This window comes from Rhopalosiphum maidis, chromosome 1, assembly GCF_003676215.2.
Source record: "Rhopalosiphum maidis isolate BTI-1 chromosome 1, ASM367621v3, whole genome shotgun sequence".
Taxonomy (NCBI): domain Eukaryota; kingdom Metazoa; phylum Arthropoda; class Insecta; order Hemiptera; family Aphididae; genus Rhopalosiphum; species Rhopalosiphum maidis.
This window is the reverse complement of record NC_040877.1, coordinates 81,416,241-81,442,811: the sequence shown is the minus strand read 5'-3', so window position 1 is coordinate 81,442,811 and position 26,571 is coordinate 81,416,241. Positions and strand designations below refer to the sequence as shown.

Below are 26,571 nucleotides of genomic sequence, written 5' to 3'. Positions count from 1 at the left end.
AATTCCAATTATTATCATTGAGTTACTTAGTGTTATCTCTAATCTCTATTTGATGTTTTTATTTTATATTAAAGTAACTAGTTAAGTAGTAAGTAATAAAGGTAGGTAGTTAATACTTAATATATAGTTTTTACACATTTACACAGTATTACAAACTTCAGTATACACCTTGAGCTTGAATCTTGATTTATATTCATGCTTGATACCTACTTCTCATTTTTTTGGTCTTAATTATAAGTCAATTGTGGATGTATTTTAAAATATTGAATTAAATTCCATAGGTTAGGTTTCGATTTCTACTATGGATCTTTTAAAAGCAGAAATAGAAAAGAAAAGAAAACAATTAGAAGATGCTAATTTACTGGTAATATTTACATAAAATATTTTAGATTGTACAGAATACTGTATTCAAGAAATATGTATTTGAGATATTTATTAACATATTTTTATATTGTGTTATGTAGAATCCAAATAAAAAATTCTTTAAAAGATCTGATTTATTAAACAAAGAAAGAGAAGAGTACTTAAAAAATAGTACAGTAAAAATTGAAGGTCTTGAAAATCCAGTTGAAAAACAGTCATCAGGTTAGTATTAATTTTTATATTTATATTTGAATGATATGTAGTTGTTTGGCAACTTTACTCTACAACTGAAATAATGGAACTATTGAAAGATCAATTTAATTCTAGTTTATTTTATTATAATTAATATACAATCTTAAAAATATTGTGCAAAAATGATTTAGAGAACTTTGTTGATCACTTATATTATAGTTATTAGTTTATTATTAAGTGCTTTGTCTTTTTGTCTTTTTTATGTTATTTGTATTAGAAAAGATAGTAATACATCATATTAGTATTACATGATGTATAATATTTAAATTTAAGTGAAAATGACTGAGGAAAATTTCCAGGGTAAAATTGTAAGAATGTCGGTGGTAAAATATTCTGAAATAAAACTGTCCCCAGCAAAATTATTTAAATTAAAAAAAAAAGTAGGCAAGTGCATAATGCTCTGCTGAATACAAGGCATTGAGTGCATTCCATAGGGTGAATCACTGTAATGGATTTTATTAAATTGGAATTCAATAATAACCCATTATATATGATAAAAAACAATTCTAAGTGAATACTGTCTAAATTTTAGTAATCATTGTTACAAAACAGTTATTTTAATAATAATATTGGATTTTCTTAAAATTTCCTGTTTTTCTTTAATTTTCCCAATAATACAAAAAATGTACTTAGAATTATTAATTTTGAACTCTTTAAACTACAAAGTATAAAATAGATCCAATTTTATCATTCAAAGCCACCTTCATAGTAAAAAATTGAAGCAATTTATTGACTACTTATTGTGTACACACAAATCATTATAAAACTAATACATTCATCGCAACTTAAAATGAAAAATTTTTTCAGTAATTTGTTTTTAAACTATAACAATATAAAAAAATTAATTTTTTCAATAACTGAAAATTCCAGTTTTTCCAGTTGTAGCCATTTTAGGTAGCTTAGTATATACATTATACCAGTGTTTCTCAACCTTGTATTATGGCAACACACTATTAAAAATGTTCATACTTTGTTACGCACAATAAAAAAAAATAAGAATAATACCTATTAATTTTTGTAAATATAGTGTCAATAGAGTTTGTGCATTTAATATTAGTACTTCCCGCGCTTGATGTAGAGAAGATCTTTTCAACATCATGTTCCCCCTACATGTTTGGACTTATCAGGCGACACACTGGTTGAGAAACACTGCATTATACATATCCATTTATACTTATTATTATTTTTATTTAATTTAATAATTTTTGCTATTTTCTATCTTAATAAAATAATAGGTTAAATGTTCAATTTAAATAGATAATTTTAACTTATATCAATTATAACTATTTAACATGATAGTAAAAAACCGTGTTTTGATAATGTTATTGTAATAACGTAGTAATAAGTAATACAATAGTGTCGCAGTAATCAAAACATAGCCACATAGGCTAATCCGTATGGCTTTTAGTGTACATTAACACCGTTTTATTATTATACTTATGTAGACCAATAAAATAATAATCATATTAATTATTACAACTGGAGAAACCAGTAACCAAAAAAATTTAATTAATTATTATATTTATTGTACTCAAATAGTTTACAAACAAATGAATAAATAAAAAAAATTAAGTTTAAATTGCAAGACAATTTTGTAATAAAGTCATATGTAATCCAACCACTTTCCTTAATTTCCTTGGGATTACCATGACACTACTGTAACTATAGTACAATGTCAATTATAAATTATAAATACTTACAAAAGTTTCACAATATAGTATAAGGTGTTATACAGTGTTTGACAAAGTTTACTAATGTTATAATAATGATATAAGTAGAAAACTATTGTCTAAGACAGCCCCTGATTTTCGCAAGTGCAAATTGAACACTTGGCTCCTAATTTCTGGGGGCCCCGAGGCTCGTAAGTTGTAGAACATTGTTTTTTTTTTAAATAATTCCACAAAAATGTATTTTATATAATGTAATACCAACTGTTAATATTCAGAGTTCAGTATGTTTATTATTTTTATCATTAAATTGTCAGTTGAATTTTGGTTATTTTTGTTATTATATATCCCAGTGCTAATCAGTTACCACCACAAAATATTAAAATAATAATAATAAAAATTGTTTGAACATCAGAAATATTTGATACCCAATAACTATTTTTATAGATTTCTTCGAACTCAGTATTTATTGATTAAGACTTTAAACACCGTTAATGCGTATACACGTCAATAGACTTTATTCCAACGGGCCGAAATTATAGAAATTAATAATTTTTTATTATATAAAATAAATTATTAAATTAATAAGTTATTTTCCATCTTTATAAGTTTACGGAAGTTTGAAAATTAATTATTTTAATTTAAATTCATATAATAAAATCCTTAAGTATTTTTAATATTTTAATGTAGTATAATATTGTTGTTATTTAATTAGTATTATCTTTTCATTGTCCTTAATTTACTAGACGACCAAGTAACTAAATTGTATTTATAGTACAAATATTTTATAAATTGTGAGATAGGTATTTAACACTTTTGTGCACTTACCTAAGACAGTGTTTTCCAATCTGTAAAACGTGGGAAGTTCATAAAATATTAAGATAATTTATATTTTTTAATTTTAACAATTTTACTGCTAATATTGTTGATTTTGATCAATTTCACTATAGATATTCTTTATTTCTGTAATTGTTTTCTAGATATTTTTACTCTTGACATTTTATGTTCAGATATTATTGTACTGTAGACTATATTATATTATTTAATTATTTAAAATTAATTATTAGGTAGTGGCGATGAAAATAATAGTACTACATCCGAAAAACACACATTGTCAAGAAAAGAAGTAATACGAAGGTTGAGAGATCGTGGTGAACCTATTACATTGTTTGGAGAATCAGAACTTGATTCTTTTAAAAGACTACGTAGAAGTGAACTTGCTGAACCAGAGTCAAATAAGGTTTGACTTCAATTTCTGATTTTATTAATTATTTCTATATTTTTATACAAAATATGTCACGTTTTAGGGCTTCAGAAATGATTTTCAAGAAGCATTAGAGAAAGTTGATCAAGACTATTTAGATAAGCTGATGACCAATAAGGCACCTGAAAAGACTTATACGGAGTTGGAAAGCATGGAAGAAGCAATGGCAACTTATGAAACTATTCAATCTAAAGCTGGCATTTTAGGAAGAAGACGTGATCGATCCCAAGATATGGAAATTATTCTACAGCTTTTACAACTATTATTGAAAATGTGGGAGGTTCAGCTTAATGCTAGATCAGTCAAAGAAAAATCTAGTACAAAAGGAAAGTTAGCATTAGCTACTTACAATCAAACCCAAATTTACTTGAAACCATTACTAAGAAAACTAAAAAACAGTAGCTTACCTGATGACATTTTGGATAGTCTAACACTTATTACAAAACACATGTTGGAAAAAGATTATTTAAGAGCTAGTGATGCATATTTAGAAATGGCTATTGGCAATGCCCCATGGCCAATTGGCGTTACTATGGTTGGTATTCATGCTCGTACGGGTCGAGAAAAGATTTTTTCAAAAAATGTAGCACACGTATTAAATGATGAAACACAAAGGAAATACATTCAGGCCTTGAAACGTTTAATGACAAAATGTCAACAATTTTTTCCAACTGATCCATCAAGATGTGTTGAATATGCCCCAGATACATAAAATATTAATACTATCAAAACATGAAAATATTATTCATACACTGTATTATATTGACTTACGATGATTTATAAAATAAAACTAATGAAACAGTTAACTATTATAATTAAATTACAAATTATAAAAAGATAAAATGCAACTTTAACTATTATTTTTTTTCTCCCATTTCCTTTGATCTATTGGTAGCTGCTTCAACTGCATCCATCATGGCAAATCTATATGAAGCATTAAAATTAATAATTGTTTATTATGAAATAATAATCAATTGGATAATATTAAACTTACCTAACGCCTCCTTTTTCTAAAGCATGTAAAGCTGCAATTGTTGACCCTCCAGCAGATGTTACCATATCCTTTAGTTGGCCAGTATGTTTTCCGGTTTCTAAAACCATACGACTTCCTCCTACCATAGCACTAGCTGCTAAACGTACAGCTAAGTCACGTGGAAGACCTTGTTTTACACCACCATCAGCCAATGCTTCAATTATAAGAAACGCCTAAACAATTATATTTAATTTATATAATTTATTAGTTTAACAATAATTAAATCATATATTATACAAACATGTTTTATAATTTACAATACTTACATAAGCAGGACCAGAACCCGAAATTGCTCCAGCTGCATTCATTAATGATTCTGGTATAACTTCTACACCGCCAACAGCACTCATTAACAATTTAACTTTTGGCAAAGTCACTGCAATTTCCTCCAATTTAGCTTCATTTAAATGAGAAATTGCTAAAAATATATATTAATAACAGATAAAATTTTAAATTGTACATAATAATGATAATTGATTAATAGTTAAATCTATATTATAAATTAAATATAATTTGTTATTAAAAATAATCAATGTAGTATTTTAAATTATATTATTTAGGTATTCAAACTTAGTTTAATTTTATTGTAATAATGATAAATAAAAGCACCTTCAAACTACAGTGGTGCTGAATGAAATTTAAATTGGCAGCTCAAATAACTTGAATGTCCCATCCATCCTATATATTATCCTACCTCTAAACATTTTTCTACATATGGCTATACTAATTTAAAAAGAAAAATGTATATGCAATAAAGAAATAATTTTATTTTTAGTTTTTAATTATAATCTTTTTAACTATCAAGAAATTTTAAGTAGCAGTTCAATTGAACTACTTGAAGTATTTATTCTGAACCGATGCTTTCAATAATACTTATTGAAATATTCAAATATATATCAAAACCTAATTATGTGCCAAAAATTAATCCTTAATCAACTTTTAAGGGTAGTTTCACTTGAATATTTTTTAAATATTTTTCCCACTCTCCTGGTGTTTTTTACTATAAGTACATTTTTATCGGGAAAAATAAAAATTCATGCAGAAAGGGATTTTGTTGACTTTTTTTGATATTATAATTCTTTTTTTTTTAACCAATTTTGGTTTTTATGAGCAAACTCTTAATGTGGACAAACAGGGTTGGTCCCAACGTGCCCACTTTAAGCGGAATCCACTATGTATAATAAAGTTCTTATTTTATATAAATGTATTTAAATAAACCTGAAAATCCTTCTCCGATTAAACTAGGTGTATTTGGCATAACTTTGAATATAACGCTAGGTTCTAACATGAATGCCTAAAATATAAAAATTAAATTATACACTCATTTAAAGATAACTAAGACTATATTATATCATGTTCGATATAAAAGGTGATTGTTTTATCACAAACAACTCGCTATTTAAAAATTAATTAAAAATTTAAAAATATTTTTTATCATAATTTCAAAAAAGTAAAAAATTATAGTAAAAATATTTTTAAATTTTGGTTATTGTTTATGAGATATACATTTTAAATTTAGGTAAGCAGAGTAATAGATAAACATTGTTTAAGGTATCTCCATACTATGCCATTCTGCTCATTAAAACTTTAAATATAAAGTTATAACTCATAAACTACTTTTCGGAATTATGATATTTATGTATTGAATACTCTAAAAAAATCTTCAGTGTTTAAAAAAAAAAGGAACAATATTTTTAATATTTTTAATTTTAATTGAAATTTCTTACCTCTTGTAATGTATTTAGTGGTATTCCAGCCATAATTGAAATTAAAATTTCTAAGGAACCCAAAGCTTTTATAAATAATTCTGATACAACCTTAGGAAAATATTGGGGTTTTATTGCTAAAAACACTATTTTAGTATTACAAAACACGTCATCTGAAAAATAGATAGACAAAGAGCCAAATTATTCAATGCACATCTAAACATCATAAACAAAGTATTTAATACTATTATTGCCATTGCTTTAAACCTACTATTATCAGTTGTTACAGCTGCACCAATATCTCTCCATACTTTTTTATTAGTTTCCGAAGGCGATGATACAATTAAATTTTCAGCTTTACATATACCTTTTTAAAAATAATTAAAATAAGACATTATATTAATTTTAGTATTAATATAAAACAATATAATAAATGACCAATATTTTTTTGATATTATTACAAGCTAAAATATTAGACTTTTAATTATTTTGAAATCCCGCAGAAAATAAAATTAACCTATAAGTAGACTATCATATATTATGAAAAAAATATGTACCATAATTGACGAAAATTGAATATATTTGGTCATATAGGTAATTAACTAAATGAAAAACCAATTGAAATATATTTCTACATAATTTATATATTATGTGGTAACAATTTTTTATTTTGAAAGCTAACTAAAACTATTTAATAAATTTACCTTTTTTGATAAAAGCAAGTCCAATGGCTTGAGCCATATTTCCTGACCCAATGAAACCGATTTCATATATTTTATGTGGGTCATAGTTGAACTTAGACATTGTTTTAACAGAAATATTTAGACTTTTAAAATTAAAAATTTTATTAAATTATTGATAGAACAACAAAAACTATGCTTAGTCTATGAATGAAAACATAAAATGTTTAATGTAATGTAGGAACTCTAGTCTCTAATAATAACTGAAGAGTGATAACTATGAACTGTGGCTTTTGTAACTAGAAATAAAAAAGGTATGAAAAACCAGTGATTAAATAAATATTGAATACTGAATAAAAAATACCTAGTATAACATAATAAATGATGTTAATTTATAATCAATGGATGAATAAACATAATAATTTGAGGATGGTTATTGGATAGACGAACTAAGTAGGTATTAATTAAACACTCATAAATTATAATTTAACAATTACTTAACAGCTCTATTATATGGATAATCATTAATCAGTTACTGATAACGCATTTGACCATGCTACCATTGCAACCCTAAAATTATATTAATATACTTGGATAATAAATAGTGATTGTTTTATTATTGAGCACTATTTTAAAATCTATTAACGTTTTTATAAAATAAATATTTTTTTTACACGATTTCCAGTCGAAAAATTAAAAAAAAAATTGTGTAATGTGTATTATATTAATTATATTTTTTATCGTTATAATTGTTTTACTTTTTTGAATGACAATATCATAACAAATTTTAATTTCATATTCTGAAGTAGAATATTTCGATACATAGAAATCGAAATTTGGACGAGTAGTTTTTATGTTAGAACTTAAAGTATTTAAATTTTAGGAGAACAGAGTAGTAGACCAACATTATATAGGGACATCCCTGTACCACCCTAGTTCCACTAAACTTTAAATACCTACTTATAAGTTATAACTCACAAACTACTCGTTTGAACTTCGATTTTTACGTATCAAAATACTCTGAAAAATATTCTGCTTAAAAGTTAAGCGATAGTTCAAGTAGGTAAGATGCAACCTGGCATTAGTTATTACTTTATTAGTATACTAATAACTATTATGCACGGTTTAATTATATCGGTCAACAATTTTTTTCTCTTTAATGACTATATTTTCAAATACTTTTTTAAATCATTTTTAGTGTCTTGTTGATTTTGTAATGTTTTTGTACGTGAAGAATGTAGATTAATATGTAGGTATAGTTTTATTGAATGCAATTTCTTTTTTTTAATATTTCAAAAATCTATCATTTAAAAACAAAATTTTGAAAAAAGGTCGCTGACTTGCTGATAATAATACCAAGGTAAATTACAAATAAAAAAACTTATTATTTATCTGCTATAGAGTGGCACCGAACTCATTGTCACGCGAAGCAATTGCTTCACTTCTTAAATGGGTGGGTGGGTACAGGTGAGTTCTAGGGCCTAATAATGTTAAATAAGGTGTTATATATAATATAATTGATGACTGATACTTGATAGCGTGTAATATAGCAGTTAGAAGTCAAATAGACAACAATTTTGGATTTCGCTTCAGAAATGTCAGTTAAGCGCCAATGTTAAATAAACGGTACACCTTAAACGGCTTGAACAACGACCAACGTTCATTGATCAACCGTATTATTATGGATTATTAAAGAATATCCATTTGAGAAAACCAAACAAGTCAAATTATGCCCGCATGCCACATGGGCACAGACTATAGAGCACGCATACGGCATACCTATTGACGATGGTACTATTACCCGATTACCGTGGTTAAAGATATTATAATATCTTCAGTTGAGCCTATAATAGGCAGCCTATTATGTAACCTAATAAATCTACCGCCGGGCACACTGGGTATAGTACTACAGTACTACACAGACCATGACAACATTTTGTCATGCTACAGACAACAGACTATAATGTCTTTAGTCAGGTCAGACCTGTCATGTCTATGATAGAACAGCAAGTTGGTGGTGTGATCAGCTACGCCGTGATTGGTCGATCGCTGCCGTTACTCGTCGCTGTAAATGACTGACAAGTAGACTAGTGACAACCATTGAACTATATGATATTATCTTACAACAGATTATGATAAAAACGTTTTAAACATTATAATTCATAATATTCATCATAATTGAATAGATAATAGATCTATTTAATCAATAATCATGGTATTTATTTTATATTATACCAGAGAACGAGTAGTACGTCCCACGTCGTATTATATGCTAGCGTACGGACGCAGTAATATTTTTTTATTTATTATTGTGAATATAACTCATAAATAATTTTAATATATATTATAAACGTAAAACCGATAGAAGTGGTCGTGAAAAAAAATGAAATTCGAAAACTGGTCGCGTTAATGAATGTCACCATGGTGAGCATTGATGTTTGCAGTCGTACTTTGCCAATATGCCACAAGACATAAAATACAAAATGAATTATAAATTATAAAATTTCATATAATTTACGTATTTTGTCATGGACCATTCCTTATATCTATATTTATTTTAGTCCATTACGTTATCACTTTATTAACTCTTTAGTTTATTCATAGAGTTTATTTTGATTATTATTATCACAGATTAAAAATTTAGACTGTGGTATTATTATCAGTTTTTTCTTAAATTATATATATTTTCCATGGGTTCGTCGACTTTTCCACGATCCGTGACGTAATAATAGACCAATCGGGCACCAGACACCACTCAGTACACCAGACGTGACCAATTTCTCCTTCCCAGTATCCCGTTATAGCCTATCTCCAAGTGTGTTATTATTATTATTATTATTACTATATTTTAGAAAGTCGAAAAAACTTTTTGTTTTTCTTCTCAGTTCTTGTTTATCTCACTTAGAGTAGATGAGTTGTTAGTTACAGTTGTTGTAATCTTTGTAAATACTAATACTAAGTAATGTAGAGAAATTTACTCACACTAAAATAACTAAGCAAACTAAGAATAAATATGTAATAATATTTTAAATATATATTATTTTTATTATGATAGGTATTATTTTTTTATTATCAACGTTTTATCGGAGTGTTTATTTATTCGGTCCAAATATTATTACGCCAAATAGTGAATTTTTAAATAGTTGGTAATCGATTGAACCGAAATTGCTCATTGAAATGTTCCAGTATTTTAAACATACCTGCTATATTATCGTACAAAATTATGATATTGTTTAAAATTATTAAATTATCAGTTGTCTTAAAATTATAAAGATCGTGTTGATCTCGGGCAGCATCTGTTATTACGCCTCTGGCGAAGCACACATATTTCGATACGCTATATGAAATCTGTGTCAATGAATGCTGGTAAGTTTATACTTTCATTTTGATGATATTAAGTTTTTAACATTTTTATTTATTATTGAATATCAAATTAATATAATTGTTTATTGGTATTAAACGTATTTGTACAGTTTACATAATTGTATATTGCAAATAATTCATGGTTTTCTTTTGTCTTATTCAATTTAAATTAAGTTAACATATGCATTTTTCAATATGAGTTGTGCAATTTTAGGAACATTTGATACAGTTTTTAGTAGGTACAAATCTATTGATTTAATCTATCTATATAATTTATTTAGCATGTGTTTTGGGTTAGGAATAATGTGTATGTCATGACCATGATCGATGAAGTTCTTATTAATTAAAAAAAAGTTTATAACTAAGAAAAAATACATTAAAGTACTATTTGTTTTTCATGTATTTGTAAACAATCAAAAATAGTAAGCAAATTTTGGAACTGTTATTTGTTTTTTTCATATCTAAGAAATAAATAAAACAATAACATTTAGGTACTTATAATAAATACATCTTATATTGTTACAATTTGATGTATATAGTCTTTAAATAATGTATTATTAAAATCATTATATTTGTAATTTAGGAGGTTAGTTGTAGAATTTTTATTATGAACAATAAATATGTTAATAATTATGAATGTATAATGATTATATTTTGTTAGTATGTTTAATAATTTCGACAGTGAGTTGCTTGATGTACTTACCTATCACTGATTATTTAACTTTAAATGTTAATTTTAATGTTTTAAATCAACGGTTCTCAAACTTTTTTTTTTACATAATACTTAGATATATTATCAATCAGTCGTATACTATTAATAACTAAAAATAGAACAATCCAAATTCCAAATTGTACGGTTAAATACATTTATTTTAAATAATAAAGCAGTAAAATACTACTACTATAGTATAATTATTTTTTATTTATAAGTTTTTTAAAAAAGATATGAATTAAATAATTGAATGTGTTTATTATCAAAACATGGCCCTCCACATACTACCACGTAGTCACAGTTTGAGAACTGCTGTTTTAAATTGTTGTTCTTCTTAATTAAAATTACTTTGTATCATATGTGACCCATTTTAGAATTTTGACTGATTGTTATACTAGGTAATTTGTTATTATTGTTCAATGTACTATTGAGGTATCTTATTTTAGTTTTCATTAAAGCTATTAAATTATATTTCATTTGTTATTATAAATACATTTTTTTTAGATATGAGTATTTTATGTACGTAACTAGAATGAGCTTAAAAAATCATAGAAACACTTACATTTTACATATGGTTTTATTGCCTATTAAATATATATTTATTTTTTATTTTAAACTTGGTAACTTATTTACAGACATTTTAAAAATACAAAGAATATTATCATCCTGAAATATGAGCTTCCTATTCAAAGACTGTATAGTTTATGTAAGGTACAAGTACATAATAAAACTTCTTTAAATGGTTATGTCTTTGACTCTATAATTCAGTACATTGGTATAGGTATTCGTATTTTATTAAAATTTGCACCATGAGTTGATCATATACTAAAATTAAATACAACATTTTCTTTGAATTTTTATTAGATCTAAATACATTTAAAATACTCTATATAGTTTATTATTTTATTTTTCAAGTTACTTACAATTGTTTAGCTAAATTAAAGTATGGGCATTTAATTATTTTTAGGATATTGTTCACTTTGAATACTTGAACTTTGACTTGGCAATCTATCTTGTATTATCTAATAAATTTAAAAATTATATAATTTTGCATATAGTTTCACCCGTATTTTCATTAGTCATTCTCAATGTTGATTTTACATGTCCCTATATGCTTAGCAAATTGATGAATTTGAAATTTTTATTTACTTATATTAAAAGTGCTTGAATGTTAATGTACCTTAAATTACATTAATAAGTATGTATTTATGCACAAAAATATATAAATGGACAACATTGTATTAAAAATCTAATAATATGTATTTTTAGTTTAATACAATAAAAATATATACTATTATAATATTTAATTTAAAAATTAACAAAAAATAAATTTCTCTATAAAAAATCAATAATTAAAATTACAAAATCTATTAATTTTTGAATTTATATTTTAAATCCTTTTTTCTGAGAGATCTCTTTATTTTTATCTATTCACATAAGTCATTGACTATTGATTTATCAATTATGATTATTGTTTAAACATAATGCTGCTTAAAAAATAATACAATTATATGCCAAATAAAAATGGTATTATTTTATACAGTTGGACATAAAACAAAGTTGTATCTAGGTTAGTATTCAATTTGATTAATAGAAACAAGTATGCAACTTCATAAAAACCTAAGCTCTATTAATTTATAATGTCTAGTTTAAATCCTAATAAATAGTAATAAAACATTTAGTACAAAGAAATTAAAATATTGATATTTTATGAATATTTTAATCCTAGTTGTATTCTAATAAACATTATTCATTAGTTTGTTATGCTAGTATATGCAATTTTTGCAATGTAGTGTCTTAATTTATTAAATTCCTTACCACCCAATTTATCAAATATGTCTTAGACTACATTCATTTAGATTATTTTTATTTCATATGGTATGAGTATGAAAAACGGTCACATTTTTGTTTACTATTATGACTTAGTTTAACTAAGCAAACGTGATGTTTTTTATAGATCCAAATTTTGATATGATTACATAATTACTGTAATCTATTACATTTAAAACTGCCAAGACAATTTTCTAAAAAGAAATTAGCTGTTGATTAAGAATTGGTCTATTAATTTTTTGTATTTTTCTTGTACATAAAGTCCAGGTTTATTGAGGTCTTCTTTAGGTCTGATAAATACATTAAAAAACCAAGTATGAACCAAGATTGTTATTGATAAAAATAAAAAATAAGTGAATAAGTGAATTTTGCGGATAATTCACTAAATTCAAATTGAATTAAAAATTCAATGATTATATTATTAAAAAATTACAATTAAATCTTGGAACATTATATAGTATTTAAGGAGATATTAAATGAGAACATCTTTTATTTTTATTTAAAAATTCATAATATAATATGATGTATAATATTTATATTATTTACTTTTTTTTACAAAAAATCAATAGGTAACAAGTTGTTTTTTTGTTTTAAAACATTTCTTTTTCATATGCACTTGAAATTTTTTCAACAAAAAGTTGTCATGTTATTTTTTATACTTACATGATTGGTTCTGTGGAATACCGCAGATAATCGAAAGAATACTGTATGTAAATACCGAGTAACCTCTAAATACTGGACACCCTCGGTTGATAAAATTTTGTCTGCTATTTGGAGGTGTCTGGTATTTAGAGAGAGAAATATAATATTAGAGAAATAAAAAATACAAATTATAATTAAAAAATGTATTTATTTATTTAAAGTTATTTATACATATTATATACATAGGTACATAATAAATTTGATTTATTTTAATTTTAATTATTATCTATTTTAATGTATTTTTAAAAATGTGAAGGTAAAAAGATAAAAAAAAAAATTGATAATATAAAAATTAAAAACTAACATATATTAAAACAATCAGCTACTTTAAATTGTTTCGTATTTTGACGTGAAGTCATTTCGTATGTTAGTACATTTTCTAATCTCACAAAGTTACGTTAGAACTGATAAAAATCAAAAGTTAAAATGCCATAAAAGTGTCTGGTATTTAGAAGTTTTCCTATAGAAAAGTAATGAAAATGTCCCCGTTTCTCAAAAAATGTCTGCTATTTAGTGGTGTTTGTTGATAGATGTTAAACTGTTTATAATAAATAAATTAAAAGATAATTTTACTTTGCTTATGGTTTTTAACTACATTATATTTTTATTTGCGACCACTCATTCTAAAATTATGTATCAAGTTTATATTTTGTTGCTAATTCTTTAATTAGGTATAATATTTACTGCACATGTTTTCAAATAGTTCATTTATTATTACCAATGTCATCCTAAAACATTAAATTGTACACTTTCTCTCAATTAAAAATTAATTCATATGTTATGATTTGTATGGATTTATACAGCATTTACGGAAATTTAAAAGCTTACCTAATAGCTTACACAATTCATTGTTTGTTTATGTTAATCATTTTTTTTAAATAAATTATTAGTCTAGTATATATATATATATATATATATATATATATATATATAGCCAATTATTTCTGATATCTATATTACTTTGAATTAATGTATACAACTTTTAATTTAACATTTATTTATTTATACGTATGCAATTTATAAATTGTTATTTTTAGTTTTTAAAATACTGTATTTGGTTAAATTTAAAATGTTTTCAATACTGATCTTGTATAATACATAATTTTGTAAAACATTTTTAGACTGGCAAGTTTTTTTAATTTATAATGAAATTGAAATTTATTCCCTGAGTACTAATTAGACTATAATTCAAATTGAATATAATATTATTTATATTCAAATATGAATAGTTGAAATTAAAGGAGTACTTTTTCTGCTTAAAAAATGGTCTGCAGAATAAGATAAAACATTAAAACATAAAATAGCAACTTAATATAATTTTGTCATTTTAAAATAATTTAATCTTCCTTTCAATAGTCAGAAATGTATGTAATGGATGAATAATGTATAATATTGTGGTATGTTTAAAAAAAAGTTTAGTCTAAAGAATTAGTTGAACATTTATTCTTGAAGTTATAATTTATAAGTTAATAACTAATCGACATTTGTATCTTATCTTGTTTTATTAAAAATTCTCTTCCATATTATTTGATATATTTTATTGAAGATTTTTTTGCAGCATAATACACTTAAAAAATGCAAAAAAATATATCACTTAACTTCACTAACAAAACAAATTGATCAGAGACCAATTATTGAATATATACTTCATTTTTTATGGTAATAAATTGTCTGTTTGGCGCTTACTATAAAACACATGAATAATTTCTATCAATGTGGTGAATTTTGATTTAACTAATTTATTAGTTTGTTACTTACATCTGTATATTTTGCATTTATCCTCTTAATTTTGATAGATTTATCTTATTAGAAAATAGATTTTTGGTTAAAAAGCCTCATGTCCCTTACATTCTATACCTAGTTAGAATTAAAACGCAGGATAATCATTAATCACAGTAACATTTTGAAAATTTTACTTTTAAGAAAAGTATGGGATAAATTCTTCTCATGTAAATCAAAATTATTGTTTATATATGTTAGAGTAACTTTTAATATAAAAACTTATTAAAAGGCATTGCCATTCAACCCACTGCTATACATGACCACAAAATATATTATATTGATGGTTAAAAGTCCAAATATAATAAATGTCCACTTTTTCAAAAATTGGTTTTATATGTCTAACCAAGAAAAGTAGATGCTCTTTATGATTCTGCCAAATATCAAGTGTCCGAAATGATTAAAAGTGCGTTATTTTTACATAATAATATTTGACATTTTACTGGCTAATCATATTTTTGAATGCACAAAAATTATAAGTCCAAAATAAATCATATATTATGGTAGGTAGATTATTTATTGTATTGTGTTCACAATTTGTGAAATGAATTTCGAATATTCTATAATTGTTTTCGATCTCATAAAATCTCGAATTTGTCTCATTTTAAAAATAATAACGGCTAAATAGGTACTATATCTATTATGAATAATGATTGGTTGTATCCTATAAGTGTAGATTGTGTTTTCAAATTCAACAATGTTGAAGTACATATACAGGCCCAACAAGTATTGATGTAAAAAATGTCACAACTAAAGTTACTTAATTCGGCTGTAAATTTGTAATGTTTTAAATTATAGTACCTAATATGTAAGGTATACTAAAGAATTTTTAATAATATCTTATCTTCGTAAAATTGACAAATAGTATTATTTTACCATAATTTTGTTATTCTACGACTAAGCAAACATTAAGTAGATAGGCAACAAAAATACAAGACATTTTTATATTTTTTTTATATTTATTATTTTTAAGTGCCATTAGGCTATAGCACAGGATATAATTAGATAGGGTAAGGTTATAGCTACATTATATTTTTGTATACCAACCAATTTTGCTATATGTGATAAGATGATAAGTGATAAGTTGATAACCTATTAAAATTTTTTTCTTAATTTATTTTTTACCATTGTAGATTGATATAAACTAATTATATATATATTTACAAAAGCCTTGGATGAGTAAATAACAAAGTACAAATTATAATTTGAAATAAAATTTGTATGATATAATAGAATCATATTATACCTACGTCTGTATGAATGCTTATTGTATGTAAATGCGAAAATTTAGATCATATTTAACCTTCAATCTTCATTTTAGAATATTCTGATGTTCGGTATTTTCTTCTTGCTTATTTATTTTATGAAATCTTAGTCCAATTATTATACTTATCGAAAATAATTTATGTTTAATAGATTATTAAATAATAAAATAAATTATTTGTACAATTTTATTTGATTGGTTTGTTATACAGTTATATATATTTTATTTTATAAATCGTAGGTGCGATTTTAACTTTCTAAAGTTGTTGAAAATATTGATTATACATATTTTAATTCAGCTTAAAAACTGACCTATCATAAATTAAATTTTAATGAATCTATATAGTAGACTAATGGCATTTTAACATATAATTGATCAATTTATTGTAAAACACAATCTTTAAGAACTAAAGATATAAAGATTAAAACTTTCTAAAAACATTACGAGTATCTTGTTGTTTATTTTTAATTAAGTATTTTAAAAATAATAATTCATAGTTTGCAAAATTTAATAAATATTATATTATACATTTTTTAATGTAATATTGTTTTATAATAAACCACGTAAAACAAGTTTTTTAGTGTATATTATATGATTCATTGATAAATGATAATAATCTATTGAAAACCAGTGTAGTATAGCGTATTGCGTAAATTAAATTTAGTTTTTAGCATTTTTACCACGGTAGGAATGGTAGGATTAAATAATACAATTCAAGGACTAAATTTAAATTCTAAAAGAAATTAACTTATAAAGGTCTTCTCTATTAATTAATGTGGTTAAAACGTAATATCAATACACAATTCTAAATTTTTTTTTACTTTTCGGGTTAAGCTAAATTGTAAATATAGTATGTAGGCATACCGTTATCTAGTGACTTTCGCCGGTTAGTTTTGTGTATTGTATAATATGTATTATATAACAGATTTATGATTAGACTGACAAACTAAAGACCGGTTATCTGTTCAAGTTCTTACATCAATTACAGGATGGTCTAACATTTGGTTTAAAAGTTTGGGTTGAGAAAATGTGTGTACCACCCAAAATAACATAGTGTTGTTTAAAAAACGTATTCCATAAACTGTGAAAAATGAAAATTTGGTGCAGATCAGTTGACAATGTCCATGTCCAAGCTCCTATTTGATTAAGTTATCGGAATTTTAGAAAATTACTGTATCGATTCAAAAGCACATAAATTAAAACTATTTACTATTTTTATTTCGATAATAAGGATAATTAGATATTAAATTCTGATTTATAATAACAACAAAAAATATGAAGCGTTTCACTACTTTTAAAACTTAAAAAAAACGCAAGTTTTACACTTTATACATACTGCATTACTGCAGAATGCAGATCCTATTTTATTTTTATATAATACTGTGTTCCCTGACACACTTTGTGTCCCCTGAATGACAAACTAGAAAACTAATAACCAGAGATACTTGACATTTCACCAATTTTCATTTTATATCGAAAAACTTAGTTTTCATTTTATGATAAAAATGTTCAACATTTTTTAACTTTGACCAAATTATTTGATGTGTCAAAATTTTTGAAAATTTTACACAAAATCTCACATAAGTTGTTACTATATCTGTATAAAAATATTAAAAATACATAGTCACAATTTTTTTTTTAGATTTTAAAGTTTTATTTTTTACGAAATTTGTCAAATGCAAAAAATTGCAAACTATTTTGTAGTTAGAAATTCATGAAAATTTTTTATTTTATATCAAAGTTTTGAAAATTTATCACAAGATTCTTCAAGTATTTATATATTCTAAAATCTAAAATATATTATACATATAAAAAAAATTATTTTTTATAGAAATTTTAAGTTAAATTTAGACGTGCTTATTTAAACGATAAATAGTGATGATAATTATTTTTTTATAATTTAAAAACATTGTACGTGGGAACTTAAAAGTTTTTATGTATATTATTATTATTACGAATTTTACTGTAAGCAATGACATTTTTTATGATCTTGGGAGGGAGGTTATAAAATTGTCTTTGTGGGCGTCACCTTGCTCACCCCCTTAAATAGACACTAACATCATCTACTACAGTGATTCACTCGACATTTAATGTACAGCAGAGTGGCACTCACTTAGCTCTTGGTACTTTTTTTCATGTCTAACTTGTAATTAAAATAACGTATTATCATTGATTATATATAGTTTAATAGTATTTATAATCAATGGTATTATCTATCAACGAGTCATTTGTATCACCTGATTTGTAACATAATTTCAGAGGTTAATATATTTTTTTTTTTTTTTTTGGTATTTGTTTCCATCTTTTGGATCAGAAAAAAAAATTCTAGCCTTTAATTTTAATAGGGTCTTCTTGTAGCAAATTGGATCTAATTGGTATATTAAAAGATCAAAAGTAAAAACATTATTTTCAAGTCAGTACCTACTTTATGGTCGAGTACCTGTAATTATAAGAAGCAGAATTTTAATAAATTCATTATTAAAATATAAAAATTGAGAAGGATTGACAGCATACTTAGTGAATCGTCTTGTATAATACACGGTTAATAAAAAAAACCAGATTTTAAGTTTAACTCATAGAATAATAACCTGTGAAGGAATGTGACTTTATCATTGTTATTGTCAGAGGATTTCTTATTCTATATATATGCACATTTTTGCATATTTTTATTAATGTTTTTTTATATAAATTGTACGGAATGTAGTATGTACTGTTATCACTTAATATGTACATTTCAGACAAAATACAGATAATATTTCCTTTTTCCAATAAAAATGTAAATTTACTACAATGTTTAACCACTAATAGAACCAATGATACATTAAATTATTATTATACTTCTCAGTTTTTTCCCAGTTATTGGGAATCACACATAAATTGTAAAGGAACGAACTATGGTTTACATATCATAAGGCAAAATAATGGTGTACTGAATTTAAATTTTTGAATTTTTGTTAAATTTCTATTTAAATAGTTATTAATTATACTACTTAAAAATATAAAAAAAAATAGATTTCAATTAGGATACCGTGTTTTATGTACCTGTGCTGACGGAATTGATACTATATACTGTGTAGGTATATTGGTGGAATCGCTTAATAGATGAGTCTCATTACAGTTCTTTGATTTCTTATTACATTAAAAAACAAAAAAGGAGAAAGTAAGTTTAGTAAATAACTTCTGTGTTGTACAGTAGGTTTTGTGTATTTCTTATCATTGAAAAAATTACCGTAATGTATGTATTCAACTTGAATTTTATAATAAATTATTGCATACAAAAAACTATTCAGCAAGCTAAAAAACAAGCTAATTATTACTATAAATTTATCTTATGAAAGTTGCTAGAATTTGGGGAAGGGGCGAGTGCGAGAGGACGAGTACCTATACAAATTTTCCGACATATTTTCCTACTATTTTTTTTTAACTAGAACGGTGCATATTTTTGAATATTTTTGAATAAAATGCACAAGATAGTGAAATACCAGATATCATAAAGCGCTTTTTTGTGGCAGTGACAAGAGCAAAGATCTATTAAAAATCGTTTTTGGCATTTTTTCAACGGTTTAGTGTTTTTGGTACCTATGTGATAATACAAATCTTTTTTCCGATCGTTTTGGTGATGAACTGATGAACAAACTTTATATATGCTGTATCAGTAAACAATCAGCTAATCGTTTGATTTTGTTACATTCATGAAAACACGCTTACAAATTATCTTGTTAAAAACGTCATTGATTATTATTTTAATTTAAAAAATATATATATTGACAACATGACATAGATGTATTTATAATTTTTCTATAATATTAAACTATATAATCGTGATAGCCAAAGCTGACTGATCAATAAATAATTGTCATAAACTCATAACAATAACTGTGGTTTTAAAAAGGGTATCGGGGGAGCGGGTTGGTTCCTTACAATTTATCAATGTAAAACATGGGAATAAGAACGCTCTTTTTTTTTAAATACAGAGTATATTTCCAATTCGGGCACTGGATAAATTTATATTGCTATTAAAGTAATTTATTTTACTATTAGTAATATTAGTAATACAAAAGAATGTTTCCAAAAACATTGGATTTGAAAATGTCGTTATAAATTATAAATTTTCATGAAAAATATTTTTGAATTACAACAAAACAGCTAAAATCTTTGTTTAAATAACTAAATGTTAACTTAAAAATAATTGTCTATAAACATAAATTGTGCATATTTATTTTCAGATTCTTTTGATCCAATAAAAACACGAACTCTTGACCAATTGTGTCTACATTTTAACGTAAAATACTAGTATAAACATTCAAAATTAATGTTAAGTATCCATAGCTATTTGTTTTTAAATCACAACAAAATTAGCAAATTGGTTATATTGAAAGCAATGAAAACTGATTTTGTGTTTATTAATATTGTTTTGTTTTTTTCCTAGTTTGTTTTTTTTACTTTTGTTTAGAAAAGGAATGGGAATTTTTATTTTTGGTCCTAAACAGCAGTACTAACTATTTAGATTCACTGTCTAGCCAGAAAGATGATGAAATTGAAAATTGAAGTATTTTACTGCTATTAAAAGCGTTTACGCAAACGCGGGGCTGGCGCTAGGAGTATTAGCATTTAACGTCCTGGGCGAAATCATGTTTTGGTGCCCTTTATCCCCATTACTAAGTTAAAGTAAAATTTAGTTTTTAGTAAGATTAAATAAAAATAATATGTATTTTGTATAATAAATTTATTACATGAAGATAAAATAATTACTTTAAAATTATTTTGTTTAAGAAATAGCCGCTTGGAATTAATAAACAAAATAAAACAAAAGTAAAAATAATCTTAAATGTGATCTTATAATATTATAATTAATATTAATAATATTAGAATTTCGCTTTTCTAGCTTTTAATTCAGAAAACTGATTGCTTCTTTAATATTTACTTTACTTTTTGAGCTAAATCATTTTTAATTGACAACATTGCTATAACGACGATAGCCTAAATGTCATTCGAGGAACACAAATAAGTTTTTATTAATTTAAGTTTAGAGAAATTTTATTACATTTATTTTAAACTAAAACCAGCATTTATCTTCAATTAAAGTTACATTGGATAATACATATTATTTCAAATTGTGTAAATTATTGATAATTTTATTCGTTTATTTTTTATTTATAATAATAACGCCCGCTAGAGCAAACGAGTACAATAGATACATATAACATTGGTAAGTGGTATAAATATATGGTATTTTATCAATTTTATCAATCAAACCTGTTTGTCGAAGGTTCCAAACTGAACCACACTCTAAGACTGGGAAAGATAAAAAACCTTTGGACGCTTTATATTCATATATCGATGCAGTTTCGTTTTATAAAACGTAAAATTCTAAAGGCTTTTGCGCAAATGGTTTCTATGTGTTGTTTGAAACTAAGATCAGATGATATTATTATACCAAGATCTCTCACTTCATTTATAACATTAATTATGAAGCCAGCTAGGTTATAATTGTAAAGTGTATTTGAACGATTGCGATGAAATGATATTTGTATATATTTACTTATATTTAAATGTAATCCGTTATCTAAGCACCATTTTGAAAATCGATTAAGATGCTGTTGTAGTTTTAATCAATGATTTATATGGTTAATTGTAAAATATATTTTTATGTCATTAGCGAACATTTATGCATACAAAAGATAAATTAAATTTAAATAATTTTAAGTTTAGTACCCCTTGCTTACTAGCGCTTTGGACAGTCATCCATAACTTTCGCTGGCCTTGCATAAAAAAAAAAATACATTGTAAAATCATTACATAAAAATAAATAAACAAACAAACAAACAATTAAAATAGTAACTTGTATACTGTATAATTATTCAACTCAACACATATTTCATTACTAAATAATTATTAAATTTAAATTAAATACAATTTATTATTTAGCCTTTTTTCTTTAATATTAACACTAAACATCTCACTATTTAATAAATGGGTTTGACGAAAATTGGAGATGCCGTAAATAAAATAATATAAATAATAAATGATTAAATTATGCAATACGAATTATATTTCTCGGACCTATCGATATCGTCGCAAATATTTTCGGGATACGTCCTGGTCTGGACACCTATAGTACTTATACGTTTTCACATATTATAGTTTTTAGTGAATAGAGAAAATAAACATAGAGCTAAGATAGCTTATTAATGTGTGTGTGTGTGTGTGTGTGTGTATAATATATCATACGCATATTTTGTTGGCGTTTATACGTTAATGGTGAATAATCATTAAGAAATAAAATAAAACTTATAAAAAATTTTTATAGGAGTGAACTTTTTTTAAAACTGATTGCAAAATTTTAGTACGTGACTTGAGAAAGATTTGCCACCCCTAATTGATGAAATCTATGAAAAAAATTGTTGTTAAAATCCTGTTTTAAATTTCAAAATTCTTCGTACAATTAATATTCATGTATTATGTTTCAACTATAAAAGTGGAGCACTATATACAAATTAAACACGTATTTTTATTATTATTTGACACATTTTGAATATGTTATACTATGTTTGGCAATTATACTATATATACTTCAAGTTCATCTTATATATTGCATACAGTTCACCCTAATTGTTTGCAAAAAACATGTAAAGATTTTAATATTATATTATATTTAAAATTGATAAGATTAATACAGTTCTAATCTTTTTAGCAACATAATATTTCGGATAACTGTTTAAACAAATTATGGATTGTGTGTGTGTGTGTGTGCCATAATAATATGGTAAAGTTCTATATTATGTTATGTACAGCAACAAATGATAAGTCGACTACAGAAAGGATTAAATAGAAAACGATAACAGTAAACTGTACGAAGGTCAACATTTAGAAACGTTTGTGTTTTAACTCTAAATAAATTTACAATTAAACTAAACATAAATAAATATAAATAACATCATGTAATTATTTGTACCAGCGCAATATTATGGTGATAAATGGAAAAAATAATAATAATTTGTAATACATAAGGAAATACTAAGTATTATATTTCAATATTTGTCATTTCATCTTACACATTTTTGTACCTTTTACTTAATTGTTAGATGACTATGTTTGATTATACTCCAAAGGGTTAAATGTTATTGTAGTCGTAAAATTGTTTTAAAATGAGATTTTTTATTCACACATTTGTTTTATTGTATTTTAAATTATATTTATTAAATTGATGCTTCTAGAATAAATAGAATAAGTAACAAAGCACATAGAAAGACAATAAGGTATACACGTATGATGTAGTATAATATGTATTGTCTTGACATGAATTAAAATGATACATGTTTGGTTTTTTTTATTTCCTCGTTCTATTAATTTAATTATTTTTTATATTAGTTAAATTTATATTGGTATAATTTTCAAGGTTTTTATTAGGCTAATTTGCTGATTGACTTCTAATTTTTACGGCTATATATATTTTTTTTTAACCAAAATTATTTTATTATTTAGCTTTTATGGATATGTTTATTAAGTAAGTAATTAATCAGATAATTAATAGTGTTTGAGATGGATTTGAAGGTAATATGCTGGTCCATAATTTCCATCCTACATACATTATTTTCTAGCATATCTATTTAAAATTGTTATAATCATAGATAATAATTGTTTTAATTTAAATAACTAATACATAGTTTTGTACCTATATATTTTAATTTCTAAGACACGACTAGTGAAGAAAGAATATAAGCTCATTTATATATAATTTTACTTATAATGCATTAATTCGATGCTAATGTAGTCTAAGATATATCCTTGATATAGAAAGTATACTATATTTTAATTGAAACTAAGTCATTAACCTAGTATAGATTTAAGTGATATTTTATTTTCACGCATTTTTTTTCTATCAATTAATAGTCGATGACATTGTTCCCAATGCCACTTTTGTTAGATAATGAATATAATCTAAATTCGCGATGTAGGTATATTTATTTATTTTATTATTTTTATTGGTCAAGGTGAACACCAACTTTCACTAATCCAACCACGTACCATTGCCGTTTGTTCATCTTGTTCAGTATCATTCCTGTCTGTGATGTTATAATATCCAAATATAAGAAAGAAATACGTAGTGATTTGTGATAACTTAAAATCATTAATTTTTTCTTTATTATGTTGTATTGCATAGACAGTAGAAATAACAGTCGCGGCATGAGATCTAAATCGTTACAAGATTTGCCTGAAGCCAGTACAAGCTCAGCGGCGCCTACTCGTAAAAGACGTATGCCGAGATTTTCTTTACGCCGACTTTTGTATTCAAATACATTTTTGGCAAGACATCTGGGAAGTTCGCAAAGTGGTAAACGTCGAACTATTATTACCGGTATGTTTGCAAAATGTTCTGTTAAATCAACTGTCTTCATTATAATTATATTTTAATCTATACAATTAAAATGTACAACCTAATTAAATATTTTATCATTTAGGTTATTATTACTAATCTTAAACTATACTCTATAGGTATTAGGTAATATTAAAATAATAATAACAATAATAATATTTATAATGATGAAAATAAACTTAACTTTTTTCTTTAAATAAAATTAATTCTTAATTTTTGCGGTTTAGTTTTAAAATTTGATTAATATAAATTAATACCTTTAATTTAATTACCTTATGCTATCATATTGAAATTTAATCGTTTGGTTAGGTTAGGTGATTATGATTATGTCACAAATTTTGTACCTATCAGAACAATTCATAAAATGTTATGACAGTTACTTATTACTTGTTTCTCATTTTTTCGAGTATAATTATTTTATTGGTTATAGTTGTTAATTTTATGTGTCATATAATAGCTAATATTATTTAATATGATTGTATTCTACTTATAATTAATCTAAGTATATATAAAAGATTATATTTCACAATCGCTGTCTTAAAACGAAAAAAAATTTTTTTTAATTAACTATCTTCAACATAATATTATTTTAATATTAGAGTCAATTTATCTGTCATCAAGTTTTAAGATAAAAACATTATTTTTCATGTTATTTATATGCCATAGGCATATAGTTAAATCACGCATTTTACTAAATCTCTAGACTTAAGTTGAATGCCTAGTCATTTATTAACTAAATACCTATTTTAAGTAGGTAAGGTAAATAATAAAAATGAAACATTTTTCATATTATTTAAAAAAATGTAACTATATTTTTTTATTAATTATTTAAGTATATAAATTAATAAATAAATATAGGTGAATCATTCAGTGATTTTGTTTTAAAAAAAATGTCAAATGTTCTAGCATATGCCACCAAACAATAACATAAAATAATGAGTAGGTAATAACTAAAAATTAACAAAAATGTATAACTATAAATTAACTTTTTTATTCAATTTTTATACTCCTACTATCACACCTAATAAGTAATTACCTTTATTTAGTTTTAATTTTAGTTTTAAAACAACAGTACTGAAGGACAAAAAATTAAAAATATTTTATATGCCTACGTATTTTATATATTAATATATAATACACAGTTTTTATTTTTATATATATAAAATAGCGATAAATAATTCATAAGTGAAATAAATATAGTTAAATTTTTAAAATAATACAAAATGTTTCATTTTTATTATTTGTCTGACTTGAAATAGACATTTATTTAAATGAATCATAATATAAATATAAAATAAATAATATAATACAAATATTTGTAAAATAAATCTGTCAAATTATTTATTGTAGGTGGTCCTAGTGTAGCAGATGTAACAGATTTTGAAAAAGCCCCTTTAGGGTTTGGGCAAAACTATACAGATCCTAAAAAGGTTACTCCAGTATCCAACGTCAAAGTAAGTAATTGTTAGTTTATTAATTATTTTTTACTAGAAAAAATTAATTTTATTTGAAAAAAAAATATATTTATTATATTTCTATAAATAAATATAAAGGTATACTAAATTATTGAAATAAGTTA

At 24.3% G+C, this 26,571-nt stretch overlaps 3 protein-coding genes across 6 annotated transcripts in view; 2 read left to right on the top strand and 1 right to left on the bottom strand.

The window, feature by feature from the left end:
* Positions 1-24: 24 nt before the first annotated feature.
* Positions 25-4,352, top strand: LOC113558421 (pre-mRNA-splicing factor 18). The gene is made up of 5 exons (XM_026963877.1): positions 25-101; positions 282-364; positions 465-585; positions 3,350-3,522; positions 3,590-4,352. Exons 2-5 carry the CDS (start codon positions 302-304, stop codon positions 4,256-4,258), a joined length of 1,026 nt encoding a protein of 341 aa, XP_026819678.1. The 5' UTR covers positions 25-101; positions 282-301; the 3' UTR covers positions 4,259-4,352.
* LOC113558422 (pyrroline-5-carboxylate reductase) lies at positions 4,343-7,459 on the bottom strand. Of its 2 annotated transcripts, XM_026963879.1 has the most exons (8): positions 7,330-7,459; positions 6,990-7,264; positions 6,557-6,652; positions 6,307-6,458; positions 5,798-5,873; positions 4,846-4,997; positions 4,541-4,752; positions 4,343-4,470 (listed from the first exon to the last, which is right to left on the bottom strand). In XM_026963879.1, exons 2-8 carry the CDS (start codon positions 7,087-7,089, stop codon positions 4,404-4,406), a joined length of 855 nt encoding a protein of 284 aa, XP_026819680.1. In that variant the 5' UTR covers positions 7,090-7,264; positions 7,330-7,459; the 3' UTR covers positions 4,343-4,403. The 2 variants fall into 2 exon arrangements, with proteins under 2 accessions (XP_026819680.1, XP_026819679.1); XM_026963878.2 differs by having other exon boundaries at positions 6,990-7,364.
* Positions 7,460-9,869: 2,410 nt separating this feature from the next.
* Positions 9,870-26,571, top strand: part of LOC113559306 (E3 ubiquitin-protein ligase RNF19A-like) — a 30,230-nt gene continuing 13,528 nt past the window's right edge. The window contains exons 1-3 of one of the 3 annotated variants that reach the window (XM_026964980.2): positions 9,870-10,331; positions 24,780-24,974; positions 26,343-26,446. In XM_026964980.2, the coding sequence (XP_026820781.1) occupies positions 10,307-10,331; positions 24,780-24,974; positions 26,343-26,446 (324 nt within the window). In that variant the 5' untranslated portion in view covers positions 9,870-10,306. Of the gene's footprint in view, positions 10,332-24,609; positions 24,975-26,342; positions 26,447-26,571 lie in introns of all 3 variants that reach the window. The other 2 variants (XM_026964982.2, XM_026964981.2) reach the window with 2 other exon arrangements.

Excerpts from the sequence above, each read along its gene's own strand:
- LOC113558421 (XM_026963877.1), top strand. The coding sequence starts at position 302 with ATGGATCTTTTAAAAGCAGAAATAGAAAAGAAAAGAAAACAATTAGAA. Across the intron at positions 586-3,349 it reads AGTTGAAAAACAGTCATCAG|GTAGTGGCGATGAAAATAAT; the intron begins GTTAGTATTAAT and ends ATTAATTATTAG. Across the intron at positions 3,523-3,589 it reads CTGAACCAGAGTCAAATAAG|GGCTTCAGAAATGATTTTCA; the intron begins GTTTGACTTCAA and ends GTCACGTTTTAG.
- LOC113558422 (XM_026963879.1), bottom strand. The coding sequence starts at position 7,089 with ATGTCTAAGTTCAACTATGACCCACATAAAATATATGAAATCGGTTTC. Across the intron at positions 6,653-6,989 it reads ACTTGCTTTTATCAAAAAAG|GTATATGTAAAGCTGAAAAT; the intron begins GTAAATTTATTA and ends ATTTTTAAAAAG. Across the intron at positions 5,874-6,306 it reads CACTAAATACATTACAAGAG|GCATTCATGTTAGAACCTAG; the intron begins GTAAGAAATTTC and ends TTTATATTTTAG.